Source organism: Phyllostomus hastatus, unplaced genomic scaffold, assembly GCF_019186645.2.
Source record: "Phyllostomus hastatus isolate PE091 unplaced genomic scaffold, TTU_PhHast_1.1 phas_scaffold_216, whole genome shotgun sequence".
In the NCBI taxonomy this organism is placed as follows: Eukaryota; Metazoa; Chordata; class Mammalia; order Chiroptera; family Phyllostomidae; genus Phyllostomus; species Phyllostomus hastatus.
In genome coordinates, this window is record NW_025334018.1 from 10,164,922 (window position 1) to 10,185,386 (window position 20,465).

The window sequence follows — 20,465 nt, forward strand, 5'->3', positions numbered from 1 at the left end:
TCCAGCATCTCAGTCGGGGGCGGGGGGTATCTAAAAGCAGTTGAAAATGAGGATCTGGGGCTCAGAAAAGCAAGGTCATGCCTTGAGATGTACGTTTTGGACTCATTAGCTTGTAGACGGTAGTTGGAGCCCCAGGGGTGAAGGAGACCCCCCAGATCTGAGAGAGCTCATGCAGGTGCTCAGCCTGGGCTGTACGTTACAGTCACCTGTGACATTTCACAATATAAATGCCTGCCTCCTTCCCAGAGAGTCTGCTTCAGTAGGCTAAGGTGGAGACCTCAGCATGTGCTGTTTGTCTGTTTGTTTGTTTCTGTGAGTAATTAGCATGGACAGCCAGAGTTGAGGACATCTGCTGTATGAGGATAAGGGGAAACCCCTGGGACCTAGCAACATCTAACAGATTGACGAAAGAGGAAGACTCAGGCAAGGAGACTAAGAAAACACCTGACCGGTGAGGGGAAAGGAGGCCCAGGCGGGAGTGCCAGCCTGCAGCCCAGAGCAGAGCACAGCTTGAGATGCAGGGTACGCAGAGGCTCCCCTGTGACAGTTCCGCAGATCAGTGCTCCTTGTAGGACTCTGACCGTTTCTTAAAGCCCGGACAGAGTTGGTTTTCTACAAGAAAACTTCTTCTATCATCTCAGCTAGAAATTACCTCTTTGCTGAATTTCCTTCTTTGTATCCCTTATATTCCTGTTCAATATGTTCTTGTATTGAAGCTGTTTGAGTACAGATCTTATTTTGACTATTTTGGCTCCATAAGGTATTTTATATATTTTTTTTATTTTTTCCCACTGCTCCAAATAGATTATATAGAAGAGTCTCTTAATAAATATATCTCAATTAAATGAAGAGACAGTAACTGCTCTATCCTTAGGAGTTTACAATCTAGATGAGAAGGAGAAAACATTCAAAATAATGACTCCGTCAAATATATCATTATATTAAGTACCTTAAAGGTTTTTTCTACAATCCTGATTTCCAAATCAAATACATTTCACCTAACATCTATCCAACTGATAAATCATATTCAGCAAGGTAAAAATTATTGCCAACTTGTATAAATGTTTGAGATGTAAATTTTATTTAACAAACGTATCAGGTAAGAATGTCTAATTTCCTTGTTTTCTCCTTCCAGAGGATAAGGATCCCAGCTTGGAAGCAATGCTGAATATCCCATCAGCTCTTCTTCCAACAGTAATTCCTGTTATAGCGCCTGTTCCTCAAGCCAAAGCAAAAGGGAAGACAAAAGGCAAAGATAAACCCAAAGAATCTCTTAAAGAGGAGGAACACCCAAAGGAAGAAGAAAAAAAGGTGACTGGACCTTGCTATGGATTCCAAGCTCCACTTTTCACTGTCAGCTCTTTAAAAATCACAAGTTATATCAACAGTGTTATTATAGTACCTGTATTTTACTGTGCAGATGCATTAACACTCCTTGAAGCTTTGGTTATGAATAAACGAGAAGAGAGTATGCAGGAGTTGGGTTCCCATGCCAGGAGACGTATTGTCATAGACAAACTGGCTCAGGTCACTCAGTGTAAACTCAGGGTGACTAGTTCAACCCGTTCTTTCCTTCCCGGGTTCTTGGGCATTCTTTGCTTATGGGTGGTCAAGTTCTACCATTCCTGACTTTAAATAATTGATTTAGTTCCCTAGAGATAAACAATTAGAAGAGGAGACTCTCTAAATAGTGGAAACATTTCCCTTTGGCAGACTTGGACTTAGATACCGGTGAGCTAAGAGTTAGCAAGGTGAAGGGCCACCCGCTTCTGGTGAGAGAGGAGCCCACCCTCTCTCTGTACCCCGTCACCAAACACACACACACACACGCACACACACAGGAGCCCACCCTCTCTCTCCACCCCGTCACCAAACACACACACATACACACTCTGCGTTAACCATTTTCCTAGTGGAAAAACACAGATGAAATCAGGTTCCAAAAGAAGGAAACAAGGAAACCACTGATCACATATTCACTCTTGGTATTCACTGCTGCAGTTGTGTGGTTTGTATGCTCTACAAATATCAAATTTATTAGAAGAGTTGTGTTAAAAAGTGATCAGGAACTTGGATTTCAGGCCCTGACCATGTAAAAATCACGGAGTTTGAGTGTTACTTAGCCCCTACTCCATATTTACATAGCTATACTAGGGAAGTTTTCTTAAGCTACGACATTTGACCCTTGTTAAGTGCAAGTGTTCAAGTGTTGAACAGAATAATCCCAGGTAATTCATTTGTTTGGCTGAAAGCAGTTTGATAATAAACCAGTTGGTTCACCCAACATTTTTAAAGATTGACAGATGGAAGGATGGGTATCGCTACTGGTTTTGTGTGTGATGATAGAGGGCGTGTCTTTGAGAATTATTAGGTTTTTCCTCTTAATTTTGCTTTGTGTTTTTAACTGATTTTCAGCTAACCAGATTTTTTTCTCTGTTAGTAACAAAGACAGAACAACCTAAATGGTCAATAATGGTTAGAACAAACGGGAAATCCAGCAACGGGGGATCAGGTGCAAGGATTTTAGAGGCGAACGAAAGAGAGCCAAGTGGGAAAACGGAGGTGGCTGTCATTAGGGACTGGCCGTGGCTCCACGGCGACCTTCTTTCCGGAGCACACGTAACCCAGCAAGGTGTGCCAGCCTAGTTAGTGTCCAAGTAACTAGTGTTTTTAAGTAGACACACCCAAACCCTCATCAGTTTATAAATAGCTGTTTAATTGTCTGTTAGTTTCTTTTATGTTTACTTAATACAAAAGCAGTGTGTGCTCATTAGCATAAGGTCTCTCAACAGCATAATGCCTGCAGCCTTCAGATGCTAAGAGTCCTTTGCACAAGAGGGCGGGGTGGCATTGGGCCGCCCTGCACATGCAGACAGAGCTTCTTTCAAGGCTTCACTCAAGCCCCGAATCCTCCAGGATGTTTTCCTAATTATTGTCATTAACTCTGATAGCCCCCTTTTCTGAGGGAAGATGCACCAACCACGTGGCACTATTCTTTAACTGTGTCACATATCCGTGTGCCCTTCTACAAGCAGGGTATAAATTGCATCAAGGGTGCAGCCATTTTTATGGGCTCCCTTGCAGGGCTCACTACTCAGGGGCTAGTCATATTCTATGCCCTCAGCAAGTTCTTGGGTAGGCATAACACATCAGCAGCTCAGTTATGAGGTGATGAGCAATCACTCACATGTTGAATTATTTGCAGGAAGAAGTAGAACCAGAACCTGATGTACAAGAGACTGTTTTTGTTCCCACCTTCCAAAACCTCAATGTGTCCTGCCCCAATGGGCTCCTGGTGACCTTCATTGGGCATGAGTCCACAGGTGAGTGCTACCTGGGGTCAGGCAGGGAGGCAGGGGGCAAAAAGTCATATTGAAAACAGTTAAGTCACCATTCAGATGGTGACTTTTCCAGACAATGACACATACTTGTTGATAATGAACACAATAGGCCAAGAATAATAATAACCATTTTTTTAGTACTTACTCTGGGCTAGGCATTTACTTAAGAACTTACCATATATGACAAAATATAACTTCTATAAGCTAACTCCTAATAATTTCGTTTTACAAAATGAAATTGAGGCTTCAGGAGGTTCAGTAACTTGCCCAAGACCACTCAAGTCCTAAGTGGCAGAAATCTTCAATAAATTGCTATTCTCGGTCCAGTCATGGCAAAGCAAGGGCTCTTAAGGACTGCTAGGTGGCCCTGTCTCCCTGCCTCTACAAAGGCCACAGGTGTAGGGCTGGCTGGTCTGACCAAAACTAAGGACAGCAAGGCCGGCACAGGCGACACGGATGAGAGGACCTGTCTTACTCCCAGGGGTCAGGGCATACTCTTATAGTCTGTTATTTATATTGATTTTGTACGTGGCCCCTCACCTATTAAAATGAATAAATAAATACAAGTAGAATTTCTTGAATCTGACATGCCGTCCACATTGGTGCTTGAATATGAATGTTATTTAAATGGAGACCACTATTGTCGTGGAAGTCGGGAGATGCAGCAAAGCAAGCACTGAACTAGGTATCGAGTCCTAACCAGCTCTGTGGCCCTTTCGATTCCTCACTGTCACTGGACCATGTTTTTTCTTCTGATAACTATTGTGTTACAGCAATGAGCCCTGATTTTGTCACAACCAAAGATCCTCTTTATTATGATTCCCTTATATACACCATATTCGAAAAGTGTATCTATTGAAGGAAAAGAGTACACCTATTGAAAATAATTTAATGTTGTATTACTTGTCAAGCAAATGAAAGGAAACTAAATGTAAATGATCTTTTTTGTCTCAATATTGCTTTTCATTAGGCTTTATGTGTTACTAAAAATAGACTGTGGGCTCTTTTTCTATTTCCCAGCATTCCTAGGGGTCCAGATTCTCCATGATGGGACCCACTGTGGGTGCTGCCAAGCCGTATGGCCACCAAGCATCTTCCGAGGTTGAAGATGCTATCAGTGTACTAAGAGGAATATTGATTTCAAGTTCAAGGACGTTTTGCTTTTTTGCTTGTTTGCTTGGTCCTATTATCAAACCCCAACTTAATACCTGTTTCACCTGTCTTTTCTAGTAGTTTCATTGTAGTCTGATATTTTCATCGTCTGTCTAGGTAGACAATGTGGTTAATAATGACTCTGCCTGGAACACATGATCTTTTAAAAATCTGTCATGTTTTATATTCTAATTCAAGCCTGAACTTAATTGCAATGTAAATGCCAAAGTAGCAGTACCATAGGGAGAGAAGGGCACGTGGCATAAGAAGAAAGAGATTAGACTTGGGAGTTCTTGCCTGAGTGACCTTGGACAGGTCACAACCCCTCTCCCCCTGAGTTTCTTCATTTATAAAATAACGTCACGTACTAAACAGGCTGCTAATAAGTATTAAATGAGAAAATACTTTCTGATCTGGAACATAGTCTTCCAGTCTTAGGTTTTCGTCCTTGTGTTGGTGGTGGTGGTAGTGGCTGTCTGTACAGCAGGAGAAAATGGTTAAGCACAGGGATCTGATTCAAAGCCCAGCTCTGCCACTTACTGGCTGTGTGACCTTGGAGAGGTTCTGAACCTTCCAGAACTCCATTTCTTCATCTGAAAACTCTGGAAAATAAAAGTGCCTGCCTTAAAGGGTTGTTGAGGTGGGCTAAATAAAATACATACACAAAGCATGTTAACAATATTGAGATATTGAGAAATATTTCAATAAATGTACGTTATTTCTGACACTTGAGGAGGTGTCATAAAAGGCCCTCATTCCAAAATATTTTCCCACCAAATTGATCTAGTCCTTGAAATTCCACTGTCACAGGTTAATAAACTACCTTATAAACTGAGAAGAGGAAATTATTCAATGACCAGAAACCTGGTAGCTACTGGGTGCCAGAAAGTCTCAAAAATAGTGCTTTCCTTTGAATGTAATATATGCCACTCCTTGATTGCCACTTTAAGAGTAGCAGCCTGAGAAGAAGCTGCATTTGGTTGGAGATGCAGGGATCACATTGACTCTGAGGGATGATGCATGATTTAGGACAGGCCTGCCTGAACGAGTGACTTCCCCTGGGGCTCCAGGCGACCAAGGGACACCAGGGGAGCAATGTGGGCAGCGGGGGTGGTGGGGCGAGAGCTTTCTCACGGGCAACAGAGGAGGGAGCGTCTGAAACAGTGCACTTCCGCTTCTGTCCTCGTCTTGCCCTGAGATGTCCTGGCCGCCACTAGAGAGGACGGCTTCCACGTGGAGAAGGTGCCTGGGAAGTGAGTGCTGGTAGAGGACCTTGCTTCCCACATTCGACTGTGACAAAGGCAGCGAAGAGCCAGGACTCTGGGCCATCGGTGTTGTATGGAAACGGCCCGATTACTTACATGTAGACCAAAGAAGGAAAAAAAGCTGAGCAGGAAGATAAAATCCCAGCCACTCAGCATTGCCCAGTTCATTGTAAGGCTTTTTTTTCCCCCTTTAAGATAAATGTGTCATCAGTGAGGAACCCACTTGGGACATAATGATCCGACAGAGCTACCCCCAGAAGGGGAAGTTCTACGAGTTCTACAGAGCGGTGATGCCCCCGGTGGAGCAGGAGGCCTCGAGAGTCATCACCAGTCAGGGCACGGTGGTCAAGTACATGCTGGACGGGTCCACACAGGTAAGGGAACGTGTGCGATAGATTACTCTTCCTGCTGCGAAGTAACATACGGAGTGATGGGTGAGGAGCAGTGTTGTGACATAGAAGAGGAGCAGCTCATTTGAAAGTGCAATGACAGTTGGAAAGGACAGATAAAGAATGGCATAGTTAGAAGAAACACGCTGTTACCTGTGCCATACAGGACACACACTTGCCGTGTGCGTATGATCCACGACTGCAGATACTAAAGAACAGCAAACTGGATCATCAGTGGATCAGAAGATTGGGAGAATTCCTAGAAAATTCAAGTCAGATGAGATTAACTGATGGAGAAACAAATGCAGAGTCTAAAACATATTTTTAAAAACCCACAGCAAAATTTAAAAATGGGAGTTTTAACACGGCCATTTCACAGATGGAGTGCTGGACTCAGAAGTCAGGGCAGTGCGCCAGGTAACTCACTGCTCCCTGAGGGTGGGAACCCGAAACTGTGATACCAGGAGCCGTGTGCCTGCTCCATCCCTCCCAGCGACCCGGGGCAGGGCTCCTCTGTGCAAACAGCACGCCCAGTGGACCGGAGTTCTCGGTCAGAAACAGGACTGTGCACCCGAGCACCATCAGCTTGGGAGAGAAACCAACCCCAGGGAAGCAAAGCACAACATTCAATAAATTAAATGAATGGCATCTCAAAATAAGAGTAAATAGCTTAACTAAAAAAACTTGAAAGTGAGTAGAAGTATTATAGGCAGAGACTTGAGAGGTTCCCAGTCCATGAAATAACCGTTTTTAAAAGTTGCTATGGAAAAAGGATCAAGAGTTGTTAGAGACTAAAAATGACACTGGGAAAGGTGGTGGGGGGAGGGGGGAGGAGAGGAAGGTAGGAGACGTGGAGAAGGGGTCTATGTGGTAGAATTCCCAGAAGAAGAAAATAGAATAATGAAAGAAAGAATCTAGTAAATGTTCCTAGCGCTTAAAAAAGCAATACTTCAGGTTAAACAGGACAACTAAATGCCGATCAGGAGGGATACTATCAAAAGATTATTTCAATATGTCATAGTGCAATTTAAAGATGGTGTAGGTAGGCAACCCCAAAAGCTTCCTGAGGAAACCAGTTACCCACAAAAGAGTTAAGACAGACATTGGACTTCTTAGTAGCCACACTGGTGTTTCTTGTCCTATTCATTGGGAGTCTATAAATACTGATCCTGGGTAGATTATATATCGACAGTGCCTCTAGATAGTGTACATACTAGGTAGATACTGATTAAAACTGTATCATACATTTAAATGTAGTCATTAGAAAGAATGAAACAGTGGATAATTTCCCAGTTACTACAGGGGGAGGGTGAATAAGGAAAAAACATAAAACAAGTCAATCTAATAAGAAACAGGAAATGAGAACAAATAGCATAGAAGGTAAATGGAAAAAGTAGTGTTTTTATGCTGGTTATCAAGCTTTTGTCTCTGGGCTCCAAATCGACCCTTCCGTCACACGCTTTATGATGCTGAGCCTGGAAGTCTGCAAATAGCGCTTCTCTGGTCCTTTTTAACCTATCTCTCAGTTTAACGCGCCGTGTTCCTTGTTAACCGGGCCCTTCCCTGCTTCCGAGAATGCTGGACTTGTGCTTGTCCCCCAGATTCTCTTTGCAGACGGCGCCGTGAGCAGCAGTCCCGACTCGGGGCCCGTGTGTGCGCCTGCCAGCCGCCCCACAAGCCGCCCCAGCGGAGACCTGATGGACTCGGGCTCTCAGCAGAAACCAGAAAGAATGCCGTCGGAGACGGTCCTCACAAAGAAAGGTAACCACCAAGGGAAGCCTCTCTGCCTTGAATCTCAGAGATCAAGTGCTTGGTAAAGGTTCGGTGTCGTCATTATTACTCTCCTCGTCTTTTATGACTGCATTCATATATATTCATGTGTGTATATGACTTTAATTGCAGTCACATGAATTGCTTTCTTCCCATCATAAGAAATAAGGAGCATATTCTTGCTTCATTATGTACGTCCGTGCAGCCTTAGCTCTGCCGCCAGGGCTGCGGTTTTCGGGCTGGGCACGCATATAAACGTCAAGATTCTGAGTAAGCGTCTCTGTGTTCTCTTGACATTTTCCTCGTAGCTGCAAGAAGGCCACGTCAGCATCAGGCATGGGGTCCTCATGTAGGAACTCCCAAAGCAGGAGGGCGAGAGGGCGAGCACGAGAGCTTCCAAGCGTCTCTGTTTATCCGGGAGGGAAGGTATTTCCAGGTCCCACTGGGCCCCGCCCCCCCACCCCCGTGGGCATCTCCCCCCGGGTCTCAGCGACTAGACCTGGCAGGGGCCCTGGCTCATTGTGACACTTCTGACATTTCTCTGGGGAGATGAGCACTGCTAGTGGGGGCAGCAAAGGTGGGCGACAGCTGGGTAAGTCCACAGTGTCGGCCACCATCTAAGTGACCAACCTGCTGTCCTGAGATGGTTTCAGTTTTCGAGTACCCGCCCCCAGCACCCTGTGAGACCGGCTGCGTCCCCACGCCCGCCGGTGCTGGACGGACGGCGGCGTTTCTTCCATCTCACCCAGTTTGGTGGGCAGTCCGTCTTCCTGCTCTCCTCATTTGCATTTCTTTGGTTACTGATGAGGATAAACGTTTGAAGATGCTTATTCCTTTTTTACTCTTTTTGCGAACTTTCTGTTCATATCTTTATTTGGTTTGCTATTGGGACTTTCATTATTTTATCTTCATTTTTAAGAGATCCTTATGTATAGGAGGTGAGTATACCAGGCATAATTCTGAATACTTTAAAATACAGGGTGGGGCAAAAGTGGGCTTACAGTTCTTCAAGTGGAAAATGATACAATAATAAATAATAATACAAGAATAAACTCTGGTTTGTATACTCACAACTGTAAACCTGCTTTCGTCCAGCCCTCCATTAAATCAGCTAATTCTCATCTCAGTCCCGTGAGGTGTGCATATGGTAATAGTCCCAATTTACAGATGAGGAAATTGAGACAAAGAGAAGTTAAGAAACCTACTTGAAGTCTCTGAGCCAGTGAGTGGTAGAGCTGGGATTCGAGTCTGAGCAGCTACCCCCTCCCCACACTCTCTTTCATGCATTACACATTTATCTCAGTTTCTCACAGGCCTTCAATGATCTGAGATGAAGACTCGGTCTTTTTGGCCAGTTTCACACGCCTCACCACAGTGCCATCGCCTTGTGTGGAAGCAAAGTGCTTCCTTTTTCGGTAACTCAAAATTTCGTGACATAGATTTTCCTTTGGGAGCAGCAGAGGGCTCCTGGTGGAAACACATGGAAGCATTCTTCACAGCTTTCTAAGCTTCCCAGCTCAGGGGCTCCCCACTCCTGCCTCCAGGCCTGGGCCTGCTGGCGGTGGGGTAGCCCCTCGCCTAACTGCCCAAACTGGCTCCAGAGGGCTCCCTCCGCCAGCATCGTGTGCTTGGATTTCTTTACAGCCCTTCCATCGGGGGCAATGTATTCACTTTTTTTTTAACTGACAGACTTTTTAAGGGCAATTTTAATTTCACAGAAAAAAAAATGAGCTGAAAGCACAGTACAGAGAATTCCCACCTACTACTTTCTCTCTTCCTGGCTCAGTCTTTCCCTGTGTTTAATTAAGGTCTTGAAAGTGTTACATTTGTTAAAATTGATGAACCAGTATTGATATGTTGTTATGAAGTCAAATTCACTTTTTGTGCGGTGCAGTTCTATGAATTCTCACAAAAGCCTCATGTCGTGAATCCCCCTTAGAGTATCACACAGAGGAGTTCTGTCACCGTAAAGAGCCCCTGTGCTCCACGTCGTCATCCTTCTCTCCCCTGCCCCAGCCGTCCCTGGCAACCCCGATCTTGTTGTTGTTCCTGTAGTTTTGTCTAGAAGGTCATATAATGGGGTCCTATAGTCTGTGCCCTTTTCAGATTGGCTTATTTCACTCAGTGACTGTAGTTAAGATTCTTCCATATCTTTTCACGGCTGGACAGCTCATTTATTTTAATTAATAAAATAACATCCTGTTGCGTAGATGTGCAGCAGTTTGTTAATCCACTCACCATCTGAGGGCTCTACAGAGTGAGGCAAAAGTAACTTTGCCGTTGTCCATATGGACAGTAATACAATACTTAATAAACAGTAACACAAGAATAAACTCTGTGTTTCACATACGCACAACTGTAAACCTGCTTTGGCTGCACCCTGTATTGGTTGCTTCTAGTTGTTTTTTGGGGGGAGAGGATTGTAGGGTAGATTCATCTTCCATATTCAAAAAGCCTCCCGTTGTTTTACGTACTGGTTGGACCAATTTACGTGGCCACCAACAGTCTTTATGGGCTCTCTTTTCTTGGTTGTTTCCAGTTTTTTGGCAACTATCGTGAAGCTGCTTTTAAACATTTGTCTGCAGGTTTTTGTGTGCATATGTCTTCAATTCATTTAAATAAATACCTGAGAGCGTATTCCATGTAAAATTTTGGCTCTCTGAGCTTCATTCTAAGTGATTTTTATAGGTCTATCCATCTTGTCCTTTATTGCTCTATAAACAACATGTGTGTCCAAAATGGATCTCACAGCAATGGAAAGTCTTAGCTTGATGTATCTGTCTTCTTTGGTTCCCACCATTGGCTGAGTCTTCCTCTTAGGCCAAGACTCATGCCCTAATACATGTTTCATGGTATGAAGCTGAAGCGTCTTTCTGGTTAACAATCCTTTTCTCTCTTTGCTAGCACCTTGTTTCTGGGTCTAAGTTTACTTGGACTGAGGCTTGGAGACACTGGCAAATCTCATCTGTAGAGTACTCACTATTGTTCATACAGATAGAGTAAATAAATCTATCCTGATGGAGAGTTAGAAGCATTGTTCATGGACTTTCGTGAGGATATCTTCAGTTAGATTTTCCTGTTCCACGTGGATGGTGGCAAGGAGCGGTGGGGGGTATGTATCAGGTGATTGTCAACATAGTAATTAAACTGTGCAAGTCCTCTTCCCCAATGAGAGGCCAAGGAAATACCTGGTTGATAAGGTTCTTCAGATTCAGGACTGAAGAAAGATATTTTCTATCTATGACTGATAAAATGACAAACTCAGGGGAAGGAAAGGTTAAAAATCTAGTAAAATGCTAGAGTCCAGTAAGTTAAAAGGAGTCCGAAAGTTTAACAGATACATGGGAAGAAAAAGTAGACTTTACAACTACAGTCCAGCCCTGGCCAGGTAGCTTAGTTGGTGGAAGCATTGTCCCACACACCAAAAAGTTGTGGGTTTGGTTCCGTGTCATGGCACATCTGTAAGTTGTGGGTTCAATCCCCAGTCAGGGCTTGTACAGGAGGCAACCAGTCAATGTTGAAATGTTTCCCTCTCTGTCTCTCTCTCTCTCTCCCTACCCCCTTCCTCTCTCTCTAAAATCAATAAACATATCCTCAGGCGAGGATTTAAAATAAAATATAGTAAAATAAAAACCATAGTACAAAACCAAAAATCTGGGATCCAGGAAAATATAAGCAAGGCTCAAAGGTACACAGAAATTGACCAGAACAGGTATTATGTCATAGAGAGTGAACTGTCTGTATGAATGTGCACATTTGGAAGGAGGTGATGAGAATCCAGCCAAGGTTCCAGTGCCAAGATTAAGATATTCATAACCTGGTATTTTTATCACTAGAGAAATAATATAATTGACAAATACTACTTATAATTTTTATGCTACAATGTCTTTACACTGAACCAAAACAGTGAATGATTTATATAATTGATACAGTTATATTGTTGTGTGTGATTTTACTTGAACTTCCACAGGCAGAAGTCACAAAACTCAGTCAACAGTATTGCAGAAGAGTGAAACCCACGAAACTCCCACAGACGTAGGTCAAACGGCGACTCCTGTGGAGAGTCACGTAGGCACCTGGTTCACAACCACACCTGAAGGAGATCGGATCGGCACCAGAGGGTCAGAGAGAATAGCAGACTTGGCGCCGTTTCTGTCCTTTCAGGCCACAGACCCCATCACTGGAACGGTACGGCGGACTGTTGTGTATTGCACAATTTCTTAAATCACTGCAACTCTGAAACAATGCATAGAGGAGTGCTGGGCAGATAATAAATTTTCAATAACAATTTTTAAGCAGTAAGTAGTGGGTGGATAGATGGATAGATTGAGGGATGGATAGATGAACAAATGGATGAATGGATAGATCCATCTCCCCAAAACTGAAAGCATTTTGTGGTTTATTTGACCAGAATAGGATATCATGAAATACTAACTTTTGAAATGAAACACGGGTCATGAATTTTCAGTGCTACTCTAAGACTTGTATGATTAATGACATCATATATTTTCCTTGTGTTGAATGCATTTGTGTATATGTCTTACCTTCTACAAATAAGGGCCTATGTCTTATTCCTACTGCTTTGGGTGCACTTGATATGAGTGGCAGGAATTTGTTTATGATCCTTGACTTCAAAGAACTTACAGTATATATAAGGAGATTCTCCCATAAAAAATTCAAGAATACCACAGAGCAATTATACAAAAGATTTTATTTGTGGCATAAAAATAAGTGACAAATGAGTGGTATAGAAAATAGTGGTTTTGTTTAGGATGTGAAATTGAAACTCCTGGGATGAATAACAGCACCTTCTATATGCCAGGCTCTCTGTTAGGGATTTTGCATACATCATCTCATCAGCCCTTGCACCAGCGAATCATATCACACAGATGAGGCAGCTGGGTCTCACAGGTTATGTAATGTGGCCAAGAGCACACGATGGGAGGCAGGATTAGAGCCAGTTGTTGGTGACTGAACACAGGGCTCTTTCCATTCCTCAGCTGGTCTTCTAACCCTTTAGTGGAGCTTTGATGAATACTGTTTATAATATTCATCCCTCTGAGTCCAAACAAAACAAAGAATTTCCTAAGTGCCTCATCTCTGTTTTCTGGACTACCTACCCATTTGTAACCACATGATGCTGGTCAGAAGCAAAATGTCTGCTGCTGTTGAGAGCAATTACCTCATCTAACCAGATGTGTTTTCCTTTCTTCTTCAGTCTATTTCTGAAATAATGTCATAATCTCTTGGCTTGTTTGCTAGTTATGTTTTTTTTGTGAGTCTCAAAGTATGTATTATCTCAGGAAAGCTTGTGGGTCACCTCAAGTAACTCACTTTAATTCAATCCTTGATGCAGTTATTTGGTTCAAAATGCAAATTTTGTTAATATTTCTTAATTAATAACTTTCAATTTCTCTTATTGACACCTACCACCATTATGGAAGCATGAACCAACGTGCAAGAGTCTGGATTCAGGCATGAATTAAACAGCAGACACCTAACACAATAATAATGACAATGACGATGATGACGATATTTCCTGTGCAGTCACTGTGTGCCAGGCCCTGTTCTCAGTGCTTTTCATGCACTAACTCATTTAATTCCCACAACAAACTATGGTTTCCACTTTTAGATGAGGCCACTGAACTACAGAGAGGTTAAATTTTTCCAAGGTCACACAGCAAGTGGTAGAGTCAGAACGCAGACCCCAAGGTTGCATCCCAGATCCCACATGCTTAGCCCCCTATGCAAATAAGGGCCAAGAAACTAACATGATCACATGAAACAACATTGAAAACGGAGTTCTTCATAACACCCGCCATGAAGCGTCAGGTTTCAGAGGAGTGGGCGCTGACCTTGCGGTGAGGCAGACCTGGGTTTGCGGCCCAGGCGCACCCCTTCCTGATGGATGGCTCTGGACGGGTTTCCCGTCTGATCTTCCTCATTCATAAAGTGGAGATGATAGCCATCGCCTGAAATAATTGGGAAAATTAACACCAGGGTCAGCTCTATCAGGTGTTCAGTAAACATTCTTGCTATTGTGTTCTGGCCACCCCTAGGAATGACTATCCCACCCTGTAATGACCAGAAAAGGTCAGTGTTATGAGATGTTATGAAATGCTTGAATAATTCTAATTAATAACATGTAATATAACATATCCACGAAGTCTGTCCAGAAGGTATCTGGCCATGTCATCTGAAAGATAAAGACATGTACTGAAGAAGATACAAGATACAAGAAACATTGTGCATAGGACAGTGATGCCTCTGTCCCCTTTAAAGTAGGCACCTTGGGACCTCACACAGTTCTCCCAGTTGTCATCAGCTGCCCCATCATATTTTCCTGAATCTCATCAACAGTTTGAAATCTCTTCCCTTTCAAAGGTGATTTTAGTTTGGGGAAAAGCTGGAAGTCACAGGCTCCAAATCTGGGTTGTAGGGGAGCTGAATCACCTTGGTGATTTGATATTTTGCCAAAAAACTTTGTATGAGACATGATGCATGAGCAGGCGTGTTGTCATGATGAAGCTGCCAATCATCAGTTGCCCATAGCTGCAGCCTTCTGAATCATCCAAATAGTCTCTGCAGAGGAATGTTCAAGCTTAATGCAAAGTCTGATGCAGATTTGTTGCTCTGCTCGCTCAGTTATTTTGAATGTGACAGCCACACAGCACACATGCTCACTCAATGGCATCTAGCACCCCCACTGACCAGTACAGTGAAGTCACCATTGTCCACACGTGTGCATTCCAGTCCACTCTCCTTGGCTGCCAGGTTACATCAATGTCACACAAACTGTTCTCTTATATTAACAATGGCTGGACTTTTTCCAGAGAGAACTTGTATGCTAGATAAAGAGCAAGTATTAATCATTGCTACCTCAATGGCTGAAAGTGCTTATCAGTGCTATTTCATTTAATCGCATAACATCCCTGAAGAAGACACTCATGTTGGCTCCATTTTGCAGATGAAGAAACTAGATCACAGAGAGGTTAAGCAACTTGCCCAAGTCACCCAGCCATCCGTGAAGGTGGGATTTGAACTTGGGTAGCTTAACCCCAGAGTGCATGCTCTTAGTCACCACATTCTACAGTGGTATGTGTCTTGATACACACCTGGCTGAGAGTGCCAGTGACAAGAACCTAAACTAACAATCAGCCTTCATTTCTCTCTTAAGTATAGTGATTTTGACTACTGCAAGAATAAGAAGGTAACTATCGCCTGCTCTCAATAGCCCTAGACATGTGAGTCAAAGTGGCTAGCAAGCTCAGTGTCACATCTGTGGCTCTTCAGTGAATAATGTGACCCTTTCCGTTAGGACAGTATAGGCTCAGCAATACTCAGTGGTTAAAATCTGCATTATATAATTTGCAATATTATTGTTGCTGGTTGGGCTGTTCAGAGGCAAACACTGAGATGGAGTTTGGGGTACAAGATGTTTATTAGGGACACCATCCATGAAGGGAAGGGGGAGGAAGAGGGAGAAGCTGAGCTGCGGTGCAGACCCGACCCAGCAAAGCCCTGGTCAGCCCACCGGAGCCCAGGAGCCAGGGTCTCCAGTCTCAGTGTCGCAAGTCCGGTGGCAGGAGCCCACACCCCGCTCAGTCACTGGACACAGCAGCTCGGGACAAGGTGTCAGGCAGAGCACCTCTCTGCCTCTCAGACAGACGCCAAAGGAGCTGAGGTCTGTTTGCTCACTGCTCCCCACAGCTGGGGAGCAAATCCTTTCTTGAAGGGAGACCCCAGGCCACGCATCTCCACGTCTGACACACACACACACACACACACACACACCCCTGGGGGTTTACAGCTTTGCTGGTCAGCCGTTTAGTTGGTACACATATCAAGGCCTGATTGTTCCTTCACATTGAAGCACTTGCCAGTACTAACTAGATTTTTCATGTGGCTCCTACGCTATTCCACATACTTGAAACCCTTCAGTACTGCTTTGTCCTCCGTGGGCCGAAGGCTGAAGTCCTTAATGTGGCTTAAAGCCCTCCCCAGTTTCTTCCCTCGCCTTCCAGCCGGGCCTCTCCCCACTGCGCCCTGGCCTCCTTGCCCTCCAGCACACTGTTCACCTGCACTGCTGCTCTCCATCTCCATCGACACCCACCCCACGCCCTGGCATTGCTTCCCCAGCGGGGGAGGGAGGGGGCCAGGCTGTGCCACAACACTCACTGTGGACACAGTGGTCCCTTCCGTGGCTCCGTTAGCAACTTCTTTGTGACAGTCCTTCCCTTTGTGGGTAACCACTAGAGAGTGGGGGTGTCAGCTTTGGTCTCGTTCACCACTGCATCCCTCGCACCTCTCACAGTTTGCAGCACGGAGTCAGCCCTCTGGAAACCTACGTTCAGTAGGCTTGCTTTAGGACAGACCCGGAAACCCTGGGCTGCCACGGTGGCTGACTGTTGGCTTCCTGCCTTGGGTGACACAGTGTTTCCCTTGTCGGACCATCTCTCCATTTTCCACAGTAATCCGCTCCCCCAGAACAGAAGGGATTGCAGGTTAACACTGACAGACTACCAGAACACAGTCAGTCGGCTTCCACCTCCACTGCATTTCCAGCTTCGGGGAAGGAAAGCAGCATGTTCAGTGCAGCAGCCTCACCCACTGGGAGGCCCAGCAGCGACCCCCAGGCCCCAGCAGGGCACGTGGGGCAGGCAGGGCAGCCACGGACAGGAGCATACGAGTGCACAGATCAGCCCGACTCAGAGAAGCCACCGCCTCTGTGCCCCGCACCCCGCATGCCCTGTACTGATGACACAAGGCTGACTCCTGCTCGCCAACCCACGTCACATGCCAGGCAGCCTCAGCAGGCCACGGTCACCTTTAATCTCTCGCTCCCGAGGAAGCAAGGCCTGGGTCATTTTCCCAGACAGACCGGGGTCAGGCCGGACTGGGTGACAACTCACAAATACACGACAATGCTTCGGAGGAGCATCAGAGTTGAATCCAGACAGCCTTAATCCAGCCCCAGCCCTGGCACTTGTCCAGTGACTCCGAGCAAGTTCCTTGACGTCTCCATGTCTAAATTTCCTCATTCACAAAACGGGGATACCGTTGCCCATCTCCCAGGGTTGTGAAGGTTAGATTAGACCAAGTAGATGCGATAAAACGTTCACCTTTAACAAGTACCGGGCTCTGATGGTATTCCATAGAGTGTGAAATAGGCGCCCTTGGGCTTAACCACCTGACCAAACGGTCACACTCCGCCTTTGTGTGTCCAGGTCATGACAACCCGAGAGGACAAGGTGGTCATTGTCGAAAAGAAGGACGGCACTCGGATAGTGGACCACGCCGACGGCACCAGGATCACAACCTTTTACCAAGTGTACGCAGATTGCATCACTCCCCCGGACGAAATGTGTAAGCTTTCTTCCCCAAGTGCGAGGCACTATTGCATGTCTTCAGAGTAAGGTGGGCAGGAGGGTGGCAGCTCCTGTTGGTGCAGGGGTAGTAACAGTGGCTTCTCCATCTTCACCACTGAAAACCTGCCATCTGAATTGGTGGCAACAGTAAGCTAATAATCGTGACTCAGTGGTCCTAGACATTAGCTCTTAGACCTGAATTTTTTTATCCTTAAGGAATGAAACTTGCATAAGATGGGTGACCTTAGATAGCTCCCCTTGAATCCCCAGCCCCTCTGTCAGAAGGGTGGTGGGAGAGAGAGGCAGGCTGCTGCTGCTGAGTGACGGGCACCTGTTCCAGGGGTTAAGAGCCTGCCAGCATTCCTGACCTAAATTTGAATGAGATCTTTGGAGAAAAATTACTCCCTGGCTCCTTTCCTTTCATTGCAGAATTTGTTTAATGCTTTAAATGCTTCATTGCCAAATTAAGTGCAACGAAATTGGCTAGTGAGTGGGGGGAAAAGGAACTTGCACATCACTCTAAGGGTCACTTGGGAGGGCAATTTAAAAATATCTAGGGGACTGGAACGGCCCCTGTCGTGTGATGCACCGGCCCCCTTTGGGTAGATTTATGACTCGCACACACTTGTGCAGGGAAATGGGTGCAGGGGCGCCACTCGCAACACTGAGGAAATATGAAAATATTGGGAAAGCATAGAAGCCCACCAGCAGCAGAACAGGAAAATAAAACGTGGTAGATACATGCACATGGGTGCTGTATGGCAGTTATGAGGAAAGAAGTGCACACGCAAATGTACACATGCACACGTGTGTCAGGATGGCCGAGGGCCCCGAAATGGCTCAGTGAACAAAAGCTGGTATGGAGTGATGCACAGTAATTTATAACTTGTGCCGATTTAAAGCGCACAAAATGCGATACACGTTTTTAATGCACAGTTACATAAACGTGTACAAATGGATTGCCACAGAATGGAATAAACCCAGAATAAATTCGTATGTACGTATTAAGTTCATTGAAGCAAATGTAGCAGAATACTAACCAGCAGAAATTTTGATTGGTGAGTATATGAGTAGTAAAATTACACTTCATGCTTTTCCGGATGTTTCCTGTTTCTCAGAACAAGAAGGGCAATGAGGACGAAACAACACACTGCAGTAAGTCAGGAAGGTCCTCCTGGAAGGACCGCCCCGCGTTGGTGGGGGTTGCGCACACCGCACCCCAGCCTGTGCAGTGAGCGCCCAGCCCCGGGTCCGGACTGCCGGTCCGGCAGCTGGGAGACAGGGGCCAGGTCAGCAGGCAGCGTGCTTCCCAGTGTGTGCATCCTCTCAGCTCTGTTTGCCGCGCCTTCTCCCACAGCCAGAGGTCCTCACAGTGTCACCAGGCAGGTGAAGTGCATGCGGATAGAAAGCTCACATTATGCCACTGTCATCACCAACTGCGAGGACAGTAGCTGCTGCGCCACCTTTGGGGATGGGACGTCTATTATTGCAAAGCCACAGGGCACATACCAGGTAGGTCTCGGGCGGAAGATGGGGACTGCCGAAGGGGAGGGTCCATTCGGCTAAGGAAACCCACTCCTCTGGGCAGTGCACTCGTCTGCCAAGGGGTCAGCTGTTTCTCTCTTGTCTCATCCGATCGCAGAGCAGGCTTCTCAGCCTCGTTCTATGTATTCACATTTTGACAGCCCGCTCCAGAAAAACGCAGTCCTGCTTGTCGTGCAGTGCTTTGGTAGTTTTGGATCAAGCCAACAAACCAGAAAACACATGTCGGGGATCCCTGGTGTAGTGGGTGGTAGGCGCTGTGGGTGTTAGAAGCACTCGGTGACCTGGCCTGTGCCCACCAACCAGCTTTACCTCCTGCCACCTCCACTCTCGTTCTCACTCTGCCGTCCTGCCCACCTCCAGCCCAGCCCCACTCTACCTGATGTCCCCCAGGACAGGAGGGGCTATGTGGCCCTGGCAGGGCAGATTGCCCAGTTGATGCAAAGCTTCATCCTTAAAGGGTTGGGAGAGCTCTGTTAGCACTCTTCTACCTCCTGGTGTCAAACACAGCCACCTGGTGTCACCTGCAGTCCCTTTAGTGTCTTAGAAGGACTTGTCTTCCACTTGCTGGAGAAGGGACACAAGTGCCAGGATGTCATATAAGGCCGCAGGATACTGAGAGCTCAAAGGCAGAAGATGGTGGACAAAGACCTCAGTGACAAGCATTTGTTACTGTGAAAGCTGCTGAAGCCAGCTTATCCCTCCCGTCTCTCCTGATAACATTAGCTTAATCAATCCCTGTTCATGCAGCGTGGAGTGCTAGGGGGCAAGGAGGGGCCTGCAAGTGAGAAATGCTCTGGAGAAGGGGGTGCGATTTCCCTGTGCAGCACTCAGAGCATGCATTTCGGGCAGATCGGCAGCATTCGTATTCCAGTGCCATGTGCCCGGCCAGATGTCATAAGCATCTCCCAAGATTCTGAGGTGCGGCTAGCGCTTAGCTTACTGTTACCACAGCCCCAAACACCAGTGGTTTCAGTCACCAAGGCCTAGGAATTTTAGCACCAGTGACAGCTACCACTGAGGGGAGAGACATAAACAGGAAAGAGCTGGAGAGTAGAGACAGTCCGTGTCTGCCACCATTGTATAGCCACTGGTCCCTCCCAGGCTTGCCCAGCCTCCTGAAAGAGTCCAAGAAGAGATTGGAAGGTGGGTCGCTCCTGGTTGAAAAACGCACAGACTTAGTTCCCAACTGAAAAGGAAACACCTCAACATAAGTTTATCAACACCTGTTGTATAATCTTCTAGTTGTATAGAGCTGGCAAAGTGGCGCTCAGAAATGCCTTCTGCCTGCCCTGTTTCGGGTGGTCTCAGCACTGGCAGCAGGGTGAGTGGGCTGGGTTTCAGGACGTGCATAAAAGGGGGAGGTGGGGCTTGGTACTGGCTGCTGCTGTGCCTTGGCAGTGGTGGAAATATTACTCAAAACATCAAAGAGGAGGTGCCTACAGCAGTTACTAGTCTCCATGATTAGAATGTCTCACGAGCAGGTTTGCCACGAGAGGGATGAGGACAAAGGAGAGCTTCTAAAATCATTTGTCCCAAAAGCCTTTGACCCTTTGGAGATGATTCTTGCCCGAGCACATAAAGAATTCCAGACACTTTGAACAGGGCCAAGTGTGTTTACTTCAGTTAAAATATATT

The 20,465-nt window shown here is 45.8% G+C and overlaps 1 protein-coding gene across 1 annotated transcript in view; it reads left to right on the plus strand.

The window, feature by feature from the left end:
- SPAG17 (sperm associated antigen 17) overlaps positions 1 to 20,465 on the plus strand; it is a 178,945-nt gene that overhangs the window by 124,597 nt on the left and 33,883 nt on the right. Inside the window, exons 25-31 of the mRNA XM_045816754.1 lie at positions 1,136 to 1,311; positions 3,206 to 3,329; positions 5,954 to 6,132; positions 7,749 to 7,908; positions 11,888 to 12,105; positions 17,145 to 17,283; positions 18,643 to 18,797. Coding sequence (XP_045672710.1) covers positions 1,136 to 1,311; positions 3,206 to 3,329; positions 5,954 to 6,132; positions 7,749 to 7,908; positions 11,888 to 12,105; positions 17,145 to 17,283; positions 18,643 to 18,797 — 1,151 coding nt within the window. The remainder of the gene's footprint in view (positions 1 to 1,135; positions 1,312 to 3,205; positions 3,330 to 5,953; positions 6,133 to 7,748; positions 7,909 to 11,887; positions 12,106 to 17,144; positions 17,284 to 18,642; positions 18,798 to 20,465) is intronic.